Source organism: Pangasianodon hypophthalmus, chromosome 4, assembly GCF_027358585.1.
Source record: "Pangasianodon hypophthalmus isolate fPanHyp1 chromosome 4, fPanHyp1.pri, whole genome shotgun sequence".
Lineage (NCBI taxonomy): Eukaryota > Metazoa > Chordata > Actinopteri > Siluriformes > Pangasiidae > Pangasianodon > Pangasianodon hypophthalmus.
Window position 1 is genome coordinate 20,454,404 of NC_069713.1, and position 23,255 is coordinate 20,477,658.

General features: G+C 40.1%; 1 protein-coding gene across 7 annotated transcripts in view; it reads right to left on the reverse strand.

Annotated features, from left to right (window-relative positions):
* LOC113540206 (nuclear factor 1 B-type) overlaps nucleotides 1-23,255 on the reverse strand; it is a 92,361-nt gene that overhangs the window by 18,325 nt on the left and 50,781 nt on the right. For all 7 annotated transcript variants that reach the window (XM_034303547.2, XM_026936518.3, XM_026936522.3 and 4 more), the window contains exons 3-10: nucleotides 18,660-18,713; nucleotides 16,088-16,156; nucleotides 13,511-13,628; nucleotides 13,250-13,362; nucleotides 5,972-6,106; nucleotides 4,287-4,471; nucleotides 1,646-1,784; nucleotides 1,409-1,491 (exon numbers count right to left, since the gene is read on the reverse strand). In XM_034303547.2, the coding sequence (XP_034159438.1) occupies nucleotides 1,409-1,491; nucleotides 1,646-1,784; nucleotides 4,287-4,471; nucleotides 5,972-6,106; nucleotides 13,250-13,362; nucleotides 13,511-13,628; nucleotides 16,088-16,156; nucleotides 18,660-18,713 (896 nt within the window). The remainder of the gene's footprint in view (nucleotides 1-1,408; nucleotides 1,492-1,645; nucleotides 1,785-4,286; nucleotides 4,472-5,971; nucleotides 6,107-13,249; nucleotides 13,363-13,510; nucleotides 13,629-16,087; nucleotides 16,157-18,659; nucleotides 18,714-23,255) is intronic.

Genomic DNA, 23,255 nt, shown 5'->3' on the forward strand with positions numbered 1-23,255 from the left:
CGCGTGCAGATGAATTCAATTAGAGGAGGGTGGAAAACTCTAGCCTCGAACTGGGCCTTTCCCACTGAACAGAACTGCCCCTAACACACACACACACACACACACACACACACACATACGCAAACACTCAGAACTGTTTCTACTTTTATAACGGTATTCTACCTCTTTGCTCAAAGTCATATAAGCCAAACTAGTTCACATTAAATACAAAGCTTTTCTGTGAAATGGTTAAAAAAAAGTCAACTGTATTGCAGTATTAAATTTATGAGAACTTCCATAAACTTGTGAACATTTTAAATTTATAAGAAAAATCTATTAATGTGAATAAATTCATTGTGGGAGAAAGCTAAGCCCAAACAAATATCCATGACTTGAAAACCATACATGAAGGTAGAACACCAGAATTTCCATACACCCCTCAGAAAATATGCTAAAATTATGATTTTTTAATGAAAATTATGCTTTTTAATGAAGAAATGAACCTGAATCTGAGATAATTAATAATAATAACAAATTAACCAATTCTGTCTCCTACGCTGACCTACGCTTGGAATGTCACCGTGGTTACAAGATACCTAGGAGCAAGGCTGTAGTAACAGGGGAAAGATAAAGAGGAAATTTGGGAGCTTGTGACAAAGAGCAAAACATTACTTATAGTGGACCTATATGGTCTGAACATGTGACACACACTCATTCGGTAAGCGATATGAAATAATTTCCTAGAAAACGTGTATCAGTGAGAACTTTACTGGACTAAGCTAAGGAAAAGGATTCAGATATTCCATCAATTAATAATTCTAAACAAGATTTCTAAAAGAAAAAGGCAGGGAGACATTTTATAATGGGAGCAATGGTATTTTCAGAAGCACACGTTTAGTAGGACATTACGTGTTATGTCTTCTGTAATTTAAGTCCAATGGGGCTCTTGAAAAAATCAGATATTTTCTTTTATGACATTATGACTGTGATTCACTCAGAGAGTTACCTGGTACTGTACCTAGTTGACGTCAACACTGTGTGACTGCACATCAACCACAAATACCAACGTGAAATGTGATTAGATTAATGTCAATTTGAAAAAAAAAATTTTTTATATATATATATAAACAAAACATTATTATTATTACATTAGCAGTTGTATTTGCACTTAAAGGAATCCTGAAAGTTAGGGGTGCTCCAGCACACTCAATAGCACCAACAATTCCTGCGTCTTTGGGTGGAAGACAAACAGAGAGAAGAGAGAAACAGAGAAAGGAGACATGTCTGATTTGCAGTGTTACTTGTCTGTTCTGATACCTGTAGTGAGACTTGAACAGCTGGGTAGGGATTTGGAAAGGGCTGAGAGAAAAGCACAGGGAGAGGGGGAAACAGAGGGAGGGAAAGGAGAGAGGGATGAGTAGCATCTCACCTGTTGCTGGTGGAGGAAGGCTGGGTCTCTAGGGCTCAGTCCTACAAAACGGTTAGCAGTAGGGGTGCCGGGGGCTGAATAACCTAAAAACACACACATACATAAACACAAACTCATTAACAATGATGCAAACATGTTCAAGCAAAACAAGTGCTTAAATATGATCCTGCTGAAAACAAAATATGTGATAGTAGTGTGTGTGTGTGTGTGTGTGTGTGTGTGTGTGTGTGTGCTCACCCTCCGAGGATGTGGTGATTGGCTTGGTGTCAGGCATGGAGAGAGAGACGGGTCTGACTGCTCCATGGTGGGGAGATGGTGTCAGCACTGGGGTGAAGTGGCCTGGAACCTTCCCCACAACCTGACCACTGCTGTTCGGCTGCCATACACACACACACACACACACACACACTCAAAATTAATCATAGGGATATATTAGAGACTTATGTTGCACAACAAAAAAATCTCTTTCACAACAATATAAAAATCCATCCATCTTCCAGAGAGAAAAAACACATAAAATTCTGTTTTGTGCAGGCTTTCTGGGCAACAGTCTCAATTATTAATAGTGCAGAAAGCACAGAGAGAGAACATAAGCAACAGAGAGTAAGAAGCAGGGGGAGACTCGACTGCTGGAGACAGACGCTACAGAATTCACTTTGCGGGGCTCTAAGTTCAAACCTCAACTGGGCCTTTATGAAAAAGAATGGGGACGGTGGGGTTCCCCCGTGTGAATAGAATGTTTAATTAGGGTGTAATATAATCTGCGTTAAAGCAAGCATAAAAACATCCTGGCCCCCGTCCACCCAATTATATTCACCATGTTATTTGCAGAGCGAGCTCCCCCCGCCGAGCGCCGGACCCCGGCAACGCCAAATATTTATGACCTTTATCGTTTCCCGCCGCTTTCTCCCTAGTAACAGCCCCCAAGTGCTCTACCTCGCCCAGTCTCGCAACCATTTCTCTACAATTGGCTCTGTGTGGATATATAACTGTGACATCACAGGGCAGAAATGAGAGAAACCCCATTCCCCAAAGCAGAATTAGAAGCATCAAGTATTTCATTTCATTTTTCTTCTTCGTCATGAGCATTTCAATGTGTTGTGGTCTAATAACTGCATTTCTTTAAGTGATAGTGACATTTCAGTGCACACAAGAAGAGAGTTGAATTTTTGGGTGTGTGTCAGACTGTAACTGAAACTAAAGTCAAAGTATTCAGAGGAGGTTTGTGGACACGTGGTGGCCTGGATACCCCTGTGGCCCGAAACTGTTATAAGCTCTGATTTAGACTTCTGCTGGACTTCGGCCAAGCAGCGAGCAAGGTGGCACACTCCTGTTCATTCTACCCTGACCAAAACGGATGCTTTGAACAGATTTACGATGCTAAATGAATCAAATCTTCTTTTTTTGCACTTTCCACACCTACTCCAGTTTCAAGAATCATAAAACGGTGCTATCAAAATTAATTTACACTCAGGAGGAAAGAAGGTAACTGTCAAATCTCGACAGCGTCACACTGAAAGCGAGGGAGTATAAATTTCCCTTAAGAAAATGTTTGGACAAATCGACTTTTTTAGGGGATTTTGTGAATATAATTAAGATTGACTGAGGCTGGCTGAGTTGCTTGGCAGAGACAACATAAAAAGTGGTTTCAGACGTGATTCAGCGAGAGTCTGACAGTCAGTCATCAGAGTGGAGTCAGTGTAAGCGCAGCAGGCAGGACGCTGGCCAGAGCTTCATTACGAAACTGTTTAAACAAACCAGCCCACCCATAATAACAGAAAAACAATAACTAATTTTATACGAATTCTTTCGACTTCTTTTAAACTCCCAAGACGTCTCTGCAGAAACAGGTACATTCCTCACTCGTGTACCTACTACTTTTACTATGATATTTATTGTATTTGCTGAATAATTAATGATAGTTACTAAATAATGTGGTTTAAGATGAATATCTGTATAACAGCCTAGGAGTTAAAGAGGTTAAGCATTTTTAATAGGTGTTGGAGTAACCACATAGTGAATACAATTTCAAAAATCAGAAGTTTTGAACCTTTTCGCTATGTATTGAATCTTATTTTGTAAGTAATGTGTTAAAACTCAGCTACAGCTACTAAAGGTACTACAGTGCTAACTTCACAGGGTAAAGCTGCAAAGCCGAGTGCTCTTATGCGAATTAAGCCAATGAGCAGTGGCTTTCCTGGTTCAAACGTTTATTGACTGGCTTTTGTAGATGCCCCCTCCCTTCCTCTGTTCCTACTCTCTTCATTTATCCCAGCAAATGCTGTTACCGTGGCATTCCTGAGGTCGCCGCTCTGCCTGGCTCTCTGCTTTAGAGCTAAATGAGAGGAGCCAACAGAGCAAACCTCTAATGATTTTAGCTAAACTGGGTCAATTACTGTACCAAAATAACGTGTCCCGTTAATCAAACTCGAGCCCGACTCAGAGGGAATAATAGTGAGGGGGGACAGAATACACACCAAGAGAAAAACAGACGCGGGATGAAAGAGCAAGTTGGAGAAAAGGCAGAAAGAGAGGGAACAACTTGATAAATCCTGAACAAAGTTTTGACAGTTGAATAATGGCTGGCTCGTTTCATTTTAAAGACTGGCTGGAAGAAATGAACCAGCCTCAACTTGTAAGTGTATCACACACATGCTACTACATGACAGAAAGTACGGGTTTGTGCAATTTTGGGCTTCTGTGCACTAAACATGTTAATGCATGTCGTTCTGTTGGACTTTTTTTTTTTGTGGCTGGATGTGTGCAAGGAAAGAAGACATTCTTCTGTACACCTACACACATCCATAGACATGATCAGAGTTTCTAAGCCTTCCCCACTACAGCATGTTGGTTGTGAGTGTTAGGAAGCCGTGCTCACCTGGCTGCTCTGAGGGCTGGACGGATCGTAAGGCTGAACGTAGTTCTTGAGCGAGTCGGCTGGGTTGAGGTGCGGAGGGTAACGGATGGTAGGATGGGAGAAATAGGGTGATGGAGCAGGAGGAAGGATGGCAGGAGCTGAAAACTGCAGTGGGGAGTGAGGGGGAGGACTCCTCGTGGAGATCACTGTACACACACATATCACACACAGAACACACATCAGCCATTATTACTAACACTTTAGCTTCTCTATACTGATCCAGTTCTGTGTAAAAGTGAGATCACTACAAATTCATCATGTTGGATAAAGTTTTTCTTTCATTTTATTTGGTGCTGAATATTTAAACTGAGAACCCCTTGATATAAAATTAAAATTTATTTGAATCCTGTTTTGTCTAATTGTGTTATTTGTTGTGATGTCATATTAATTTCAAAGGTAATGTATGCACATATAAACACAGTGTACACACAGGGCTAATTGTTGTCAGTTTTTAACACCTGGCATTGATTTAATTAGCAGGATTCTGTGTTATTTGATATCATGGCTAATACCTTCAGTAAACAAAAATGAGAAAAATCTGAAAAATTTTTATGTTAGTGAAGAATGATGTAACCTTGTGTGGATTTTTTAAATAATTTGTTAAAAATGGATTTTATATTCACAATTAAATAAAATCAGTCCTTCAAATTTGGCTCAAATTTTTGAACCCAATATTTTAGATATGTCAATAACTCATTACTATATGTCATATTATGTAATATTCTGCAAATATCCCCAATACCAGCTAACAGTTTGGACACACCTACTCATAGAAAAATAAAGGCTTTCTTCATGTTTACTATTTTCTACTATTTAAGAATAACAATTAAGTTATTAATACTATGAAATAACACATATGAAACAATACATGTGACCAAGAAAAGTGTCAAACAAATGAAAACTATTTAATATTTCAAATTCTTAACAGTATTCCTGATGAATCTCTATTGGCATTTTCTCAACCAGCTTCATGAGGAGGTTCACCCAGGAGGCTTAAAGTTTCCAAATAAGTCGAGCTCTTCAGAAATAAATTTATACAAGGGCAAATTTGGCAAATTCATTCGGCTTAGGAAAAAACACCAATCTTAGAGCTTAGTCAAAATGACAATGATAAATATATGTTCAATCTAATGTGTCCAAATTTTTGACTGGTAGTGTATTTAGAGTGACTGTAATTCAGTCATGGTCTATGTACTTTTAGTGTGTTCATTCCAGACATCTATCAAGTTAATGGAAAACAAATCTAAATTATTATTGTACCATTTCTTTCATTCTTCCTCCATTTTTTGCCAAGTTAAACATACTTCCAGAAGCTACCAAAACATATCTTAATTATTCTTTTCGTCATCACAGTTTGGCACTTTGCTAGTAAACCAATATATTTTGATTTATACAACAGTTAGTTCCTGTCCACTAATTTGATAGATCGAGCGGCGTTCCAAGAAAGCTTATATTTATTATAACCGCACTAGGACATTTCACTGTGTGTATCACTCCGATCACTCGAATGTTACTCAGTACGAGGTCCTATTACTAATGATGAGACATCACACTTTTTAGCAGCTTTATCTAGAATATGTTCTTAATTGAGCATCTAAAAGTGTGTATTGTGTGGTGGTGTGTGATGTGTTTAGGTGGAAACGTACCACTGTGACCCACGCTGGTCAGGCTTGGGTGATGATGCTGGGGAAATGTAGTCAGGCGAGGGGAGGAGTCTTGTGGAGAGGTGGGGCTAAACAGCGGTTTCTCCGCCTTCTTCATAGTGGGAGAGGATATCTCAGCTACACAAGAGACACACACAGTTACGAAGGTTTAGGAGGCAAATTAAAAAAAGTATATTCAATCCAAATAAGAAGCAGGACAACAATTAAATATTATCTTTTGATTAATAATATTTTTAAAATCTTTTTTCAGACTTTTAGATGTAGCCAACTTCTGTTGTCCATGTGTGTGTGCATCGTCTCCTCCACTTCCTCTAAATTATACAGCCGGTGCACTTTTGCATTCCAGAGCATTTTTTTTAAATTGGGTGACGTTTTGGCAATGAAAATGTATGGTGATTTTTTATAATTGACGTCATTGATTTTGCCGACTCATGCTTGCAATCCTAATCAGGACAGAGTTGAATGGAATGTGATTCTGGCACAAATCCACCGGACCAATCACATTTAGAAGCAGCTATAAATCCAGGCTTTACTACAGCCCTGAATGTGCCCTTCGTGAACCTTTAATAAAGAGCGAGCAGCTTGTTTTACAGTAGTTATAACTAGTGAACCAGACTGAACTTTCAGCATTCTCTTTCTCTGCTCTTAATCTTTGCTCATCACCATGACAGCAATTCTTCTGAGTCACCTTGTTTTGTCAGGAAGAAAAAAAATTTGCATATAGACTCTAGAGATTGTGGAAAATTTCCTGTCTAGCTCTGTGTTCATGAAGAAGATGCTGCCCTTGCTCTTGAAAAATGTCTTTGGGTGGATCTCCGGAAAAGCGAAGCTAAGAGCTGAGGTGAGGAAAAGAAAAAGAAAGAGAGAAAAAAGTAGGAGCAGGAAACTAATGATGCATGTAAATGTGTGGTTCGCTGTTGTGTGTCAACTGTTGTGTTGTGTGTGTGTGTGTGTTGAGAAGACATAACATCGGGGTGAGTTCTCTTGCATAAAGCTGCACTAAAGGCACACACACACACACACATACACACACACACACACCATGGTCATGCTTCTCCTTCTTTTTACTGTCTAGGTAAATGATCTTGGCTATATGAAGACAAAAGGCAGTGGAATGCAGGGAAATTCCTCTCTCTCTCTCTCTCTCTCTCTCTCTCTCTCTCGGTGTGTGTGTGTGTGTGTGTGTGTGTGTGTGTGTGTGGAGGGGGGGGGGTGCATGTGTGTGTGTGCGTGTGCTGAAACACTACAGACAGACCAGGTTTTATTTCAATAGACTGCAACAGCAAATGAGAAGACAATTGTATTAAAATTTTGCAAGAATAAATTGACCTTGTATTTTTATGTAATTATGTAATCACGCTCTCAACTGTAGCATAACTTCAATCTATCTATCTATTCAACCCTCAGGACGCTTGTGTGTGTGTGTGTGTGTGTGTGTGTGTGTGAATATTTGGTTACCGCACCTCTAGTAACAGAACTGCCACTGGTGCTGGTTGTACAGCCCCAGGAATGTGTGTATATGTGTGACAAAGAGAGAGAGAAAGAGAGAGAGACAGAGACTATATAATCTTGTTATTATGATAAATTATGTCACAATAGGCATTTATGAGAGGATATTGTCAGTACTTTTACAACACTGACTGTCTCCACTGTTACAGTGACTAGGATGTTTTGGTCAGTAATTTTATCTATTTCAGACATTACTCAAATAAACAGAAAATGAATCTGAAGTATTACTGTACCAATTCTTTCATTCTTCCCTCTTTTTTGTCAAGTTATGTATTTAACAGAAGCTATCTAAAAAAATATCCATTTAAATATAGTTGTTGTCATCACAGTTTGGCTGATAGTTGTTAGCAAACTTATATACGTATTGTAATTTGCATTTACATTTTACATTTACATTTATTATCATACATACATATGATATGTATTGTGCTACATATCATATCATGGAAAGATCTTCAATATGAAGATGTGAATTATAACGTGAATTGTAAGTCACTCTGGACAAGGGCATCTGTTGAATGTGGTAAATGTACATATAAATGTAAATGTATGTATCTTGATATGATATTTTTGCCATATCACCCACAACTACACTTCTGACCAAAAGTTTATGGACACCTGACCATCACACCCACATGTGGTTCTTCCCCAAACTGTTACGTCATCTGACATCACTAATGCTCTTGTGGCTAAATCTTGAATAGGATGTTCAAAAAGCACATATGGGTGTGATGGTCAGGTGTCCACAAACTTTTGGCCATATGGTGTAAGTGTGTGCATGTACACAGGGACAGAAAACTTTTTAGAAACCTTTTTCACTATTGAAAACAGCTGTTTGTTATCAAACTTCTCCCTGAGTGTAAACTGCATATGAGAGAGAGAGAGAAAGAGAGGACGGAGGGGATTGTGAATTGTGTCAGGGAGGAGGCCAAACAACGTCAAAGTCATTCCACAAAGTTTACATTAGGAGAAGCAAATGAAGCGTGTGTGTGTGTGTGTGTGTGTGTGTATGTACAGGCTTGGCTGAGCTGCTCTGCTTCTGTCATGGCCTCATATGGCTTTAATATCAAACCTTCCCTTCTTATAAAGGCCCTAAATTCCCTCTTTCTCATGAGCTCTGTACTAAACACACTTTCCTTCCTCCACTATGCCCCTCTGCACTCCTCCACTATCCCCCTCTCCACTTCTCCACTACCTATATCTCCACTCCTCCACTATCCCCCCTCCACTCCTCCACTGTCCCCCTCTCCACTTCTCCACTACCTATATCTCCACTCCTCCACTATCCCCCCTCCACTCCTCCACTGTCCCCCTCTCCACTCCTCCATCCCTCTCTCCACTCCTCCACTATCCATCTCTTCAGACCTCCACTATCCCCCTCTCCACTCCTCCATCCCTCTCTCCACTCCTCCACTATCCATCTCTTCACATCCTCCACTGTCCTTCTCTCTACTCCTCCACTATCCCTCTCTCCACTCCTCCACTACCCCCCTCCACTATCCCCCTCTCCACTTCTTCACTATCCCTCTATCCACCCCTCCACTATCCCCTCTCCACTCCTACACTATCCCCATCTCCACTCCTCCACTGTCCCCATCTCCACTCCTCCAGTGCCCCCCCCCCTTTTTCTACGACTCTTGTCAGCTCATGTCAAGCTCATGTCTTCAGCATGCTAAGCCAATGAGGGAAACAAAAATATTTAAAGGAAAGAAAGGAAACAGGGATGAGTAGCTAACCCACCAGAGGAGAGCGGCTGGCTAACACACACACATGCACACACATTCATTTTTGGGCCTTGAAATGCTCTTTCTTTCCTTCTCTATCTGTCAGTTTCTCTCTCCCACATGCTGGCCACCTGTCAGTCGTCAAGGGACAAGTTCAAACAGACGCTGCTGCACCTGTCTGCCTCTCTTTTCCTCTCTCTTCTTGCATCTTGTTCTCTTTCACACACACACACACACACACACACACACATACACATACACACCTGCCATTCTTGCCCCTGATTTTATCACACAGTCTCTCTCTCTCTCTCTCTCTCTCTCCCCCTCTCTTTCTCTGTCAGCCCCACACCCATCCCCCTCTCACCAATCCCCTCGGGTGTCCAGGTCATGTGTCATGCCTAACCCCTGAGGTCACAGCCTGGCTTTGACCCCTAACACAGTCACTTAAGAGGTTGGGTCAAGTTTAACTGCTGCCACACGCCACAGTGAAGTCAGTCAGCCCCGCCTCCCACCTCTGAATGGCCAATCAATTATCAAGCCATGCAAAAAGTAAACTGAACACAAAGGGGTTAGAGGTCAGCTTCCTCAACTCAAGACAACACTACTAAAGAGAACTTCATGGGCACTCATGAGTTCACCATGCTTTGAGAAACTGCTTTTCCACTGCACATTTAAAACCATGAACTGGTCCAGACAGGAGCCAATGAAGTTTGCAGTTATAGTACAATTGTCTATTAACTTAAGAGATGACTGGAATGGCTGAAAATTACTGATCAAAAGTCTCAATGTCAATGAAGTTTTAAATTTTAAAAAAATCTGATTGAATTAATTAATTAACTAATCTCAAACCATTGTTGAGGAAAATGTTACAAAATAAATATTGTAAGAACATCACACTATTTGGCCGAATGTTTGTGGACACCTGACTATCGCACCCATATGTGGTTCTTCCCCAAACTGTTGCCACAAAGTTGGAAGCACACAATTAGATAGAATGTCTTTGTATGCTATAGCATTAAGATTTCCCATCACTGGAATTAAGGGGCCCAAACCTGGTCCAGCATGACAATGCCCCTGTGCACAAATCGAGCTCCATGAAGACATGGTTTGCCATGCTTGGAGTGGAAAAACTGGAGTGTCCTCCACAGAGCCATGACCTCAACCCCACTGAACACCTTTGGGGTGAATTAAAATGCTAACTGAGTCCCAGACCTCCTCACCCGACATCAGTGCCATAGTGACCTCACTAATGCTCTAATGGGGAAATCTCCACAGCCATGCTCCAAAATCTACTGGAAAGCCTTCCCAGAAGAGTGGAGCTTATTATAACAGAATAATAATAATTATAAAGGGGGTGGAATGGGATGTTCAAAAAGCACATAGGGGTGTGATGGTCAGGTGTCCACATACTTTTGGCCATGTAGTGTATCAGTGCACTAAAACAGCATACAGTCACATTAGCACTCTATATCAAGAAATGAAAAATTATATAATAATTATTATGCTTAAACTTAAATGATTGTATATATATATATATATATATATATAACAAATTATAAAACAAACAGTGCTTCTGCCCCACGCTAACAGAACCATTAGATCCGCATCTTGAGCTGGTACCAAAAATCAGACAACTGGAGCTTTTGGCAATGTCGTTTCTGTTGCCAATGCACACACACAAACACACACACACAGGTAAAACCACATTAATTTGAGTGGTAGTGTGACAAAACAACTCCAACCCTCATGGCTTCACCTTAATCTAACCCAATCTTAATACTTGCTTTCCTTGGAAAAGGATCTTTCAGAAAAACATATGCAAAGTAGAAAAGAGCAAACCTTAAAACATGATCCTTAATTTAACTGTACTTTTGAGCACTTTCAGCTCCGTAAGTAAACAAACATGCACACTAACGAATCCTGTTTCAATTACAAGCTGTCCGATAGTAAATCTTGGCTTTGTCTTCCTTTTGTAGCTATGCGAAAGTGAAAACACAAGAGCAGCGGGCTTATCTGAGGTTTAAATCACCGCTAACAAAAACAAACAAGTCCTTCTCAGTGGGGGAGAAACGTTAGGAGAGCACAGCGCTGCAAAGCACGGCTGGTGTATGAAATGTTTCAAAAGCAGCGTTTATAAGGAGCACAGAGGGCACTATGCCTTTGAGACAGGCTGACGGTGAAGGATTTGTTTTCGACCTGTGCAAGTGAGTACATGGGAGTTCACCAGGTTCAATGAGCTGCGAAGGAAGGTGATAAAACTAGTTTATCAACATTGCACTTCACTGTGATTCAGAGAAGGAAAATAACACTGCCTCATATCCTCACGTAGCAGACAAACAGAGACAGAGTTAGGGAGGTTTAAAGAGCCCAGGAACTGACAAACGGCACCACAGTCCCCTCAGGACCACCTGTGAGTTTACGGTTTAGTCCACCTAAAGCGCTGTTAGGCTAAGAGATGAGTTTTGAAAAATGTAGTTGTCAAAATCTGAATGACTGTTCAGTGCTTTAAAATGAAATGGATTTAAAGGACACATTTTTCACATTTCTTTCAAAATTTCTTAGCCGAGCTCTATCATTTGGAAAACGGTACCTCTATATATACTCTAAATCTCAAAAGTTCAAAAGTAAATAGAAAGTAGTTTGGATCTAAAACCTTTAGCATAAATACTATATTGAACTACAATGAAAATCATAAACACAACAGTAATTTTTGTTTTATAACAAGTATAATATTTATATAGACCAAAAACAGGCCATAGTAAATGTTCTAGGCGAGAAGGTGGGTTGGGGAGCGCAACATCACTTTATCTTCTAATAGATTGCTGTAACATAAATCATGAATCGGCTCATTGCCTAATTTAATTTTTGGATGACCTCTATCAGGTAAGAACACAGGCCAAACAGGCATATATTTTTGAAAGCATGGCACCACATTTTATTTACGATCCGCATGTAGTCACACACTGATTTGTAGTTCATCCAAAGATCGAGTAACTTTTCCTCCCACATGATTCCTCAACCAAGGAAGAGCTGAGATGTTTATTCGTCACATGATCAAATATCTCCTGGATGATGGAGTCCGACTTTTAACAGCTTACTCGGGTAAGACTGATAAGGATTTATTAGGTATGCATTTTTTTCTTGCATAGCAATAGAGGAGGAGAGATGGTCTTATGAAACTATTTACTTATATTCCCTGTGAGTTCAGTAAATTACTATAATTTACTTTATTACAATATTAGACCTTAAGTTCTACAAAACCAACTAGAGGAAAATTTTTACTACTTCAGAGATGTACAGTACATTAAACAGTGTAATGCTAGCCATTAGGTTGTGATTGATTGACAAAGGTATTCTTGATAGACATTTTGTTTTGTTGCTCTGAGGTATTTTTGCAGTTTTGTGGTTCGGTTGGTGCCAGGCTACATGCTTGTTCAGAGAAATGTACAAAAAGTTCAGTATTGAATAATGCGTGTAAGTGCAAAAGCAGGTGTTTAGCCTGAGGAATACCGTAAATCTTTTAAAGGAACAAAAAGATAAAAGTAAAATCCTGAAATACATTGAAATGGGGTAAATAGTTAAAATGTCAAAATAATACATAGACCCACACACACCCTTTTACTGATCATACAGCAATGTTATTTTTTTTTTCTAGGTATGCTTTTTGTTGCTTTTAAGACTATTGATTTCACTCATTTTCAGTATCTGCTTTATTCCTGTCAGGGTCAGGGAACACTGGGCTTGAGGTGAGAATACACCCTGGATGGGACACAGGGCCCCATGCGCACACACATTCAAACAATCATTTACAGCTAGGCATAATTTAGCTTAGCTAATGCACCCACTTGTGTGTTTTTGTGAGTTGAGAGGAAACCAGAGAACCCGGAGGAAACCCACACAGACACAGGGAGAACACACACAGATAATAACACATGAAAACTACTAATTTATTCTCTTTTATCTCTAAAAGCTAACCAGTCAAATCCAATTTCTGTATTTTTAAAACTCTGAGCTCTCCTTCTCTCACCTTGGTCTCTCTCATGCCATGGTCGGCTAACTGGTGAGCTAGGGGAAGAGTAGAAGTCTGGGCCTGTGGGACTCGTCTCCATGCTGTCCTCTGGAACAGTCTTAGGTCGTTTACTGCACACACAATACAGACATGAGTGAGGGAGTACTCGATCAATTCTGTGTGTTTTTAGGAGGACGTGTGCAAACATAAAAGAGTTAAATGATTTATATGGGATGAGTTGTAGTGTGTGTGCAGATGTGTGGGTCTGTGTGTGCTCACCTGCCAGGAGGGGAGGAGAGTGAGCGGTGTAAGCTCACTGAGTTCAGGTCATGGTAATATGGCTGGCTGGGCATGTCCGCCATGGTGAAGTTCACCCCTGCCCCCTGCGTGATAGGAGCTAGTGAGAAAGAGAGAGAGAGAGAGAGAGAGAGAGAGAGGAAGTAAGGATATAACAAAATAAACAAGGACAGGAATGTTTCATTTTTAAAAATTCAATTTTTTCAATATTTCAACATTTGCAGTACATTAGGTAAATCTCATCACACACACACATACACACACATACACACTTACACACAAACTTTCGATACAGTTCTCAATTCGACACAGTTGCTCAGAACTAGTTTTGCATGCGGACAAACCCAAACATAACCGAGGAAGTAACTTGATCTCTGAGAAGGGCTGCCTTCAGGGTTGGAGAGGTGCAATCTCTCTATCACAGATATTAGATCTACAGAAAAACCTCACCCTCCAGAGAGCTGTTCAGCAGTCTAACTTCTATATCCTTCTTCATTTACACACAAGTACATCCCACTTGGTTCACTCATTTATGGACTGAGAAATCTATGCTGGGACAACACTGGGTGCTGGAACATCTTATAAAAAGTGTCCTGTTTAAATCCAGGCTTTAACTCAGTACAGTAAGCTATTGTCCTTTATATGTGGCCAATAAATTATCTAAAGTCAACAACTGCTCATATTATAAACAGTGATACTGTTGTCTGGGCTAAATTAATAAAATAAACACAGAAGAATATCAACATGCGCATAAAAGCAGTTATTATTCATGCACTTGAGGTGTTTACAGACCAATTTCACAAGCCTTGTGCACTACAATGAAGGAACCATGTTGTGAGCATAAGTGAGCATAAAAGAAATACTCCACCAAATTTCTACTGCATCTGTAGTAGGGGTGTAAACCTCAGTCTTTAACATGATGTGATATGATTTTAATTCTTAAGGGAATGGTTTGATATTTTGCAATACCACTGAATCTGCTACAATATGATACGATACAATACAGTTTTGATTCTTAAGACAATAACTCAATATTTGTTGATACCACTGTATTTGCTACAATACGATACGACAATAAAATTTACTACACTCTGAACGTTATGTGACCAGCTTTGTTCAGAATCTGCAGTAGGTTTAATATTAATTTGTGAATGATGATGACATAGTTAAGGACTACAGGCAAATCACCTTTTTTAAGTCATTTACTTATCAGTTTAAAAATATGAATAATTTTTACACACCAGTTATTTGTTCTTTTGGATAGCGTGTGCAGTTACCACAAATAATAATGTCGACATTTTTCCCAGTACTGAGAGAAAACGAAAAACAAAAACAAACAAAAGAACCTGTTAACCTGGAACTTTAAAAAAATTTGCATAATATTTTTTAATTTGAGCAAAACTAAAAAATGACCTACAACTAATTGACACAATTTTTAAGTTTCATTGTTTTCAGTGTTTAAAACCACATTTATGTGAAAGCTGTATTTTTGTAGAAGGATAAATTATTCAGTTCAATGTAGTATTAGTTTATATGAAAATTATAAATATCTGTAATTCTATAATTGTATAAATGATATTGTAATTGTATAAATATCTGTTTTTTCCTACCTACGCAGAAATGTACTGAAATTATTGTCTGTGATAATCCCCCATAGAAAACAGATGCAGTGCATAGAGATTAGATAGAAAAACTCTGAGTATTCATTTAAAGCTCCCGTTCCAGTATTAGGATTAACTGGACTAACCCTAATTAGGGTTAGTGCTTAAGGTGCCTGCTCTTTCCTAACATCTCTAATGCCACACTATTAGGAGTGACAGATCTGTTCCTCTCTCTCTCTCCCTCCCTCCTTGCTTCTTCACTCGAGTGCATTAGGCTTGGGTGTGAGTTCTGCTCCTCTTTTGGTGCTGAAAGGCTGGATGATTGGAGACCCAGATTTCTGAAGCACCATGAAAAGATCAGCAGTTCAAAGAAGTCAAGCTGACAGAGTGGCATTCTCACAAGGTGAGTGAGTGAGTGTGTGTGTGTGTGTGTGTGTGTGTGTGAGGAGCAGCATGTGTGTGACACTGGGCATTTTGTTACATGTAGAAGGTGTAACATGTATCAGTTACAGTGTCATCAAGTGCATGTGTGTGTGTGTGTGTGTGTGTGTGTGTGTTTGGAAAGGGCGGCCTCACAACCCCTCGGCACTGCACACAGATCCTGCCTGAGGGAGGCATTGTCCTCAACCAACAGAGAAAGAAAGATTCCTGTTGGAACATCTGTCATCGTCTTTGATGAAGGCAGGCATGTCGACACACACACTCCTGTACAGTCATTCATACACACACACACACACACACACACACACATGTTGACATACACACATGCTCACATACACACATGCTCTCACACACTGCTCCCAGGACCTGCCAGACTGGATTCTCCACACGTGTTCTGGGTAAGTACCTCCCTTACTAAGTCAGGAAGGCTGAACATAAAGCAAGGCATAGTGACTGTGTGTGTGTGTGTGTGTGGGTGGGTGTGGGTGTGGGTGTGTGTATGGCAAGCTCGACTTACTTCTGGATACTCTGACCAGCTCTGAAACGCTGAACACTCCTGATTTGATGAAACTGTCTTCCAAGTATACTGTGGGTGGAAGAACAAAAACACATTAGCTGTTTTGTTTTTTTTTTTCATGTTTGACCATCACACTGGATCACATTATTTGCATTAAATTACATAATATCACCAATATCACCATATTGCCCAGTCCTAGTGTTAAGCCTGGAAAAGACTTTAAGTTTATTACTGTGGGCCATATTCAGGGTTAAAGTCTACACACATAGTGAGGAGATGATACTAATATTGCTCAGCATTCAGACCTGAGATGTAACTACAGACTTATGCAAGATTTAGTTGCACAGGAGCTCCTAAAATTAGTGGCATTTCAGTGACATTCAGCGTTTCAGCGTTTCAGTGACATTCAGTTACCCCTTAAGTGGATATTGGCTTTGAGTAAGGAGCAGTATTAAGTCTAGCGCCACTGTCTATCAGCTGAAACGTGTTTAAGACAATGTAAATTCATTCAGAAAATGTAAAATGTGGGAAAGAAAATTTGTCCTAATGTCCAGAGTTCAGATCCTGACAATGGCCAGGAGTCCAAGAGAGCAAAACTGGCCATGATGTCTGAGTGGGATGAATGGCATACTCACTTCCTTCTCAATCAGTGTGACACTAGCCAATCATGAGCATCTGCGAGTTCGTGTATGTGGAAGAGGGCAGATAGCACTTTCCTCTGAGTGTATTCAGCTGCCCTGTGATGCAGCATGAGCGGGCTCATGGATACCCTCCCTGGTTGTTGACTATCGTATAATAGGGGAGAGCTGCCTAGTTGGTGGGAATTGGCAAATTACCAAAAGGGGAAAAAAGGGGTAAGTTTCCCTGCATAAATATTAATGTAACTTTTGAACTTAAGTCGCAAACTCTAAATACGGTCCAGTGAATGCAAACTATCCTCTACAGCTCAGCACAAGGATGATGGGATACGTAGGCCAGCTGAACTTGCACCACCAGCATTAGTAGCACTGCCAGGCATGAGTCATGACCACACTGCTATTCTTCACTAAGCAAGATAAGATGAAAAACCTGTTCTTGCGGTAAACAGCTAATTATGCATCACTGATCTCATTCTTTGCACATTACATGGCAAGCATCATCTGAGTACAAAAAAAAAACTGAGAGGAAAAATGTGAAGGGTAAAAGAAAAGCTGTGTGGTGTGCTGGTGTGTGGTGTGTTTCCTCTCCATGCCTACACCCCGATGACAGCATACACCCAGCGACATAAACTGCAATCTGTCAGGCATTCTGTCATTTAAGAAATGACATTTCTATTTTTCCTTTAAAATTATAAATGTAACATAGTTGGCTTTAAGGGTGACTTCAGTTTATTTAGAAGACTGACTGCAGTTCCAAGCCAAATAAATGTCTCAACACAATTTACTGAGTGAAACTAAACAGTGCATATTCACAATTTTTTTTCTTGTAGTGTTTTCTAGGATTTTTCCTTTTTAACGCAGGAGAGTCAAGAGAAGACTGCCAGCTGCGAAGCTGCCACCAAAACAGCTGCCTCAGTGTGGGTCTTGCTAGGTCAGTAAGAAGTCAGAGATCCCAAAGATTCCCACACTGGATCATAAATTAAAAGTCAGGATGTGAAACATACACTAACACACACTCTTGACTGATACATGTGGGATGTTCCATTACACAGTTTCAGCCCCATTAGCATTCTCCTGGATGTTTCTAAGCAGAACAATTGGAGCTTCTCACTCAAAACCCTGCAAATCTCATCAATGGTTCCTTCCGGCTGAGTTCTGAGAGTGTCCTGTTCCCAGCAGCTGGGAGATCACATGGAATTTGTCAGCACTGTGCTTTTTTGTTTAAAGCAACACACGTAAGGTGAATAGAGTATATTTTTTTAATAAAGAAATATTACAATCAGGCTGTCACCAGCTAAATGCAGATTCAAGTATTTTTGTATTGGAAATTTTTCAAGCATTTATTTATGCACATTATGCTTTGTTTAATTAAATGCGCACGAGTTTGCATACTTCATAAAACCAAAAATCTAGTTCTTGGATGATGTCAGAATTAAAGTATTTATTTGACTGTGAAAACATTCTCAAGAGAAAGACTTTTACAGAAAAGTTTTGGATTAACTTTTCTTTATCGTTTATTGCTCTTTATTATTTGAGAACAAATGCTCGCCGAAAAAAAAACACGCTAGTAAGTGTGGTTTATAAGTATAGTTTATAAAGGAAATTAACATGTATATGATAATCACACATAAACTGATGTATGCATCAGGAAACGTCCTTCTCAGGGATATGACATGCTGAGATTGTGCCAAGTGGGTTGAGCTAAGTTTCAGATAATACGATTGTGGACACAAACAGTGAAATAAACATTTTTCTACTGAGTTTTGATATTTCCTTTATTACAGTGTAGAAGATGTGTTCTGAAACCTGACTGATGTGACCAAAACTGGTCACAGTTTACCCGTGGTGTTGTCACTGAGTGATTTTTTTTAAGGTGGTAAAAAAAAAAGCCTTTCTACACTGGATGTGTGTGTGAGTGTGTGTGTGTGTGATACCTGGAGGGTTCTTGCCAGGCTCATTGTTACTGGGACTTCCTGACTGCTGCGAGTCTGTAAACAAATATAAAGAACGTGGATTAGAACACAAAACACAGACTGAGTGGCTCAAAGAGCAGTGGCAGCGCAGATTACATTACCCTCATTTATCATCCACTTCCATTCCCTTCAGCTTTATTTGTTAAGCTCTTACTGCTTTCTAGAGCTTTTTATTTGTTTCTCTGGCAAGGGGAAATTAGTGAAATCCTTGATTATCATCACCCAAAGCTGACTCTTAGGATGGAGGCACTGACATTTGGCAATAAAAAGCTAATTTGTCTTCTAGGAAAAGCAGTCAGCATAAAAAAAAACTATACACAAATGAATCTGTCAGGTAAAAACAAGCGACCATCATAACAGTATACGTTTTAATTAAAAGTATTAAATTCATATGCAAATCCTAATCTATTTTGTACATGATGGCAGTTATTGTATGGTTCCCACCCAACCCCCACCTCATCCTCGCTGGGAAAGACTGCAGGAGCTCAGTCCTGACAGGCCAGGCCAGATGTGTGCAGAAACATGTTTTTTTTCCAGAATGGAGGAACGAGAAAGAAAGTAAGAAAGAAGAGAGAGGAAACACACAAAATGTGCTCTGTGCGAAACAAATCAAAGGAGTGTCTTTTTTCTTGAACAGCCACACACGTGCAAAATTCGCTTTTGGAGATCCAGTGCATGACCATACATCACATAATGCAGACGCAGTACAGAGGGAGATATAGAGGAAGGAGTGGAGAGGGGGAATGAAAAAAATGAGAAGAATCCAGCATGTCGTTAGGGTGTGCTTTCAATATACCGAATCCTGACTGATGATGTTACCTTACACGACCTTCAGGAGGCAGGTGCGCAGAATTCCACTGACCGTGTGGGTTTTTTTTTTTTTTGTTTTTTTTTTAAAGCTGTGGGATCTTCCATTTCTGATCCAACACTACAATTGTTGACTGGTAGGTTTAATTAGATTTGTCATTAATAGCTGATTGGGTGTACCCAAAACAGCACTAAAGAGATCAGCTAAACATAGCTCTGAGTTCAGTACTGCTTCAGCTGAGTGTGTGTCACCCAGCCTTGTGATTTACACACACTCTTCACACATGCACTCACGCAACACAAAGAGCCACACATGTTTGAGGGGCCCTGCAAGAAAGCCCAAAATGATATGATCTCTAACATGGAGAGTAAGAATGACATTGAACTCAGATAGCCTTGCTCAGAACAACACTCTTGCTCCTTCTTCCATAAGTTTTGTCGCAGTGGGAGAAAGCGAGGGAAAGCATGAAGAAGAGATATACATATAAAGTCTCAGAAGCGCTTGCACAGCTGATGAACGGCTTTTCTTTGTGTACGAAGTTTAACTTTTATTACCCCCCCACCCCCAAAGCAAAAATTGACCATTCAACAGCGCTGCACAAATGGAATGTTCTTGGCTCCGGCTCAACAATGACAAAGAGAAGGAGGGAGCACTATATGTTAAGAAAGAAAACAGAAAAAGAAAATTTTTTCTGAGAGAACGAAGGGAGAGCACTACAACATAGTGCTAGTAATAAATTTTGTATAGCGCCTTTCATACACAGAATGGAGCTGCTCAAGATCTGTACTTCAGCTCATCTCAAAGTTGTGTGAATATTCCAGATAATAGAACATCTATATTATGTAGGATTTAAGAGTGTAAAGCCTGACTAGACTATTAGGTCTTTGATTGGTGGGACTGGTGCAAGCTGGCTGTGTGACAGTGCCAATTCCTATGCCAACTTCCCATCCCCCTTCCCTGCCGATCAGCCTTCACATATGCACTATACGCCATCCATCAGTCTGGATAAAGACACCTCCTACTGCGTCCGAAAAAGAGAAAGATGGAGACAGAGAGAAAGAGGGGAAGGAAAATAGAATGGCTCGAATCTATAGGTGCATTCTAGCATAGCGTTGTTTACTGTGATTAAAGTCGAAACAATAGAGCAGCTGGCTCTGGCATTTAGACATCAAATGGTCCAGACTCATTTTTCATTACGACCATGGACACACACCAATACTGTAGAAACACACCCCACAGCTGTTGTCACACGTACACGCTAACTGTATGTGAGAAGTAAACCACAAATATATGCCTGTTTAATAAAAACACTATTTCTAACATGAAATGCATAATTTCACATAACTGTAATGTAATTATAAGGTGACGCCTGTGTGTCCAGATGTGTGTGTTTCTATGCAGAGTTACACAGAGGTACACATGCCTTTGCAATGTAGCATTTGAAAAGAAACAGATGTATGGGACACTTTAAAAATAAACGTCTGTAAGCCACGCACATAAACAGTTTGGCCAGGGCGGTGCTGAATGTGTATGTGTGTGTGTGTTGTAAGTGTGTGTACTTGTGAGAGTGAGACACAGATACCTGAAACACACAGAACCTCTCCAAGCACACTTCTTGGCACCCAACAGCCATGTCAATGTTTAAACAAACAAACTAGCAGGGAAGCAAAGTGTGAGAGAAGACTAAAGAGCAAAAAATCCAGTTCAATTCTGTTCTATCCTATTCCATACAGTGAAGATATACTGGAACTAATGTTTGTACTATTTTATTGTATTTTTTTTAATATAATTTATCATTTTATGCATGTTATTACTGTCCAAGACTATTATCTAATCATATAATGAACCATTTGCATGCAAGGGTGTTTTTTGTTGTTGTTTTCATATACATATTACAGTGAACAAAAAGCTTTATTATATATTTTTTTTTAAAAATGCTTTATTATAGGGGTGGGAAAACAAAAACCTGAAGATCAGTAGTCAGAAAAACAGTAGTGCCACAATATAAAACCCTTAGAAAACATTTAGAAAACCGAGTTCTGAAATATTCTATTTCTATTTTGTAAATCAAATTCAATTTGTAAGTCATTTATTTAGCACAAGAAAGAAGAGAAAATAAAATCAGTGCATAAATTCCAATTTGCTTTGTTCTGCTTCACTATGAGATAAACATGCATGAAGACCTAGACTATTTTGTCTTTCTCAACTGTGACTAAATTTTAGATTAACCCCTTAAAATCCCAGAATTGACTGGCATGTCCAAACTCACAATCTTCCCTCTTGTAATTGTAATACAGAAGGTGTTGAGTCACACACTCACAGGACAATCTTCTTTCCTCTTTCTTTCTGATTCCATCTATCAGTTTCCGATGTGCAACCCAGCTCAGCATTCTTTTCATACAAGTCATCTAATTATATAATGATCATTCCTTTCCAATTCCTTTGCAGAAAAAAAACTTCTTTCTCCAGCAGTCTTTCTCTGGAAACACACCTCCCACTCTACCTAAACATAAACACACACTCACACTCCTATACTTGGCACGATCCCTGTGCAACCCATCCGGCCTCTCGTCTCTGTTTTGTGTTTTGTTTAGAGCTATCACATACTTTAGCAACTTTTCCTTGCTGGCTGAAGACTGGGCTGTATCTCACACACACATACACACACACATACACGCACACATGCACGCTTACACGCGCATTGAACGACAAGGAACATGCATACCGTCGACATTTCAGGAGGAGGCGTCTGGCAGCCATTTTAGAAAGTGAGCAGGGCTGCACACGTACTGCTCCGCTTGCCAAGGAAACCAGGCTTTAGCCAAGAATTCTCTCTTTCCCTCGTTCCTTCTACTTTCCCTCTCTCTCTCTCTCTCTCTCTCTCTCTCTTGTGGGCCAACCATGGAGGAATAGAGAGAGAGGCAGAAATATCTCCTAATTGTGGGCTGTCCTGGTTGAAATGTTTTGAGCAATGCAGCTGCACTAGTGTAAATACTGCCTGTGGCTGAATGTGTGTATGTCCGTTTTTCTCTGTATTTTGGTGTGTGTGTATGTATTCAGTCATCAGTATTTTGGTGCTGGCTGGGCTGAGCACTCATTACCTCACAGCACACGGCTGTGACTTCAACACACACTCACAAATCAGCCGAGGCGGATCTTGGCGAATGACTGTTTAACTTTCTTTTTCTCGCCATCTCTCTTGTCTATCTCAATCAGCCTGTATTTACATTCCCATCAGTGTCTACATATTTCACAATCAGTCTTGCACTCTGCAATTACTGCTCCATATCGGCCCTTTGGTAGATCTCTCACAACACCCTTATCGTTTTGCTTTCTTCACCAGCGCTCACTCTCGTCCATGCTCCCTCTGTCATTTTCTTTTGTCTTAGACCCAGCTCTTGTTGACAAAACACCAGGCCCTTTATCAGAATGAGCCATAACCTAAACAGAGATAGACGGAGGAAACATCCTGGCACTCGCGGAGAGTGAGACAGAGTGAGAGTGGAAGCCTGTCGTGGCGTTTTGGGTGCCAAAGCCGCATCGCCTGCGCGGGGTGTGAATAGTGGGCACACCAAAGCCAATGGGCATCTGTTCTGAAAGCTGAACAAAGACAGACTGGCAGCCATCTTGCAATGTAGTCACGCTATCTCACATGTGTGTCTGAGATAAATGAAAATGGAAGAGTCAATGAACGCTAAGGGTTTAAAGATTCTGACTTGAGATTTATAGTTTTATCTTATATCTTCGTA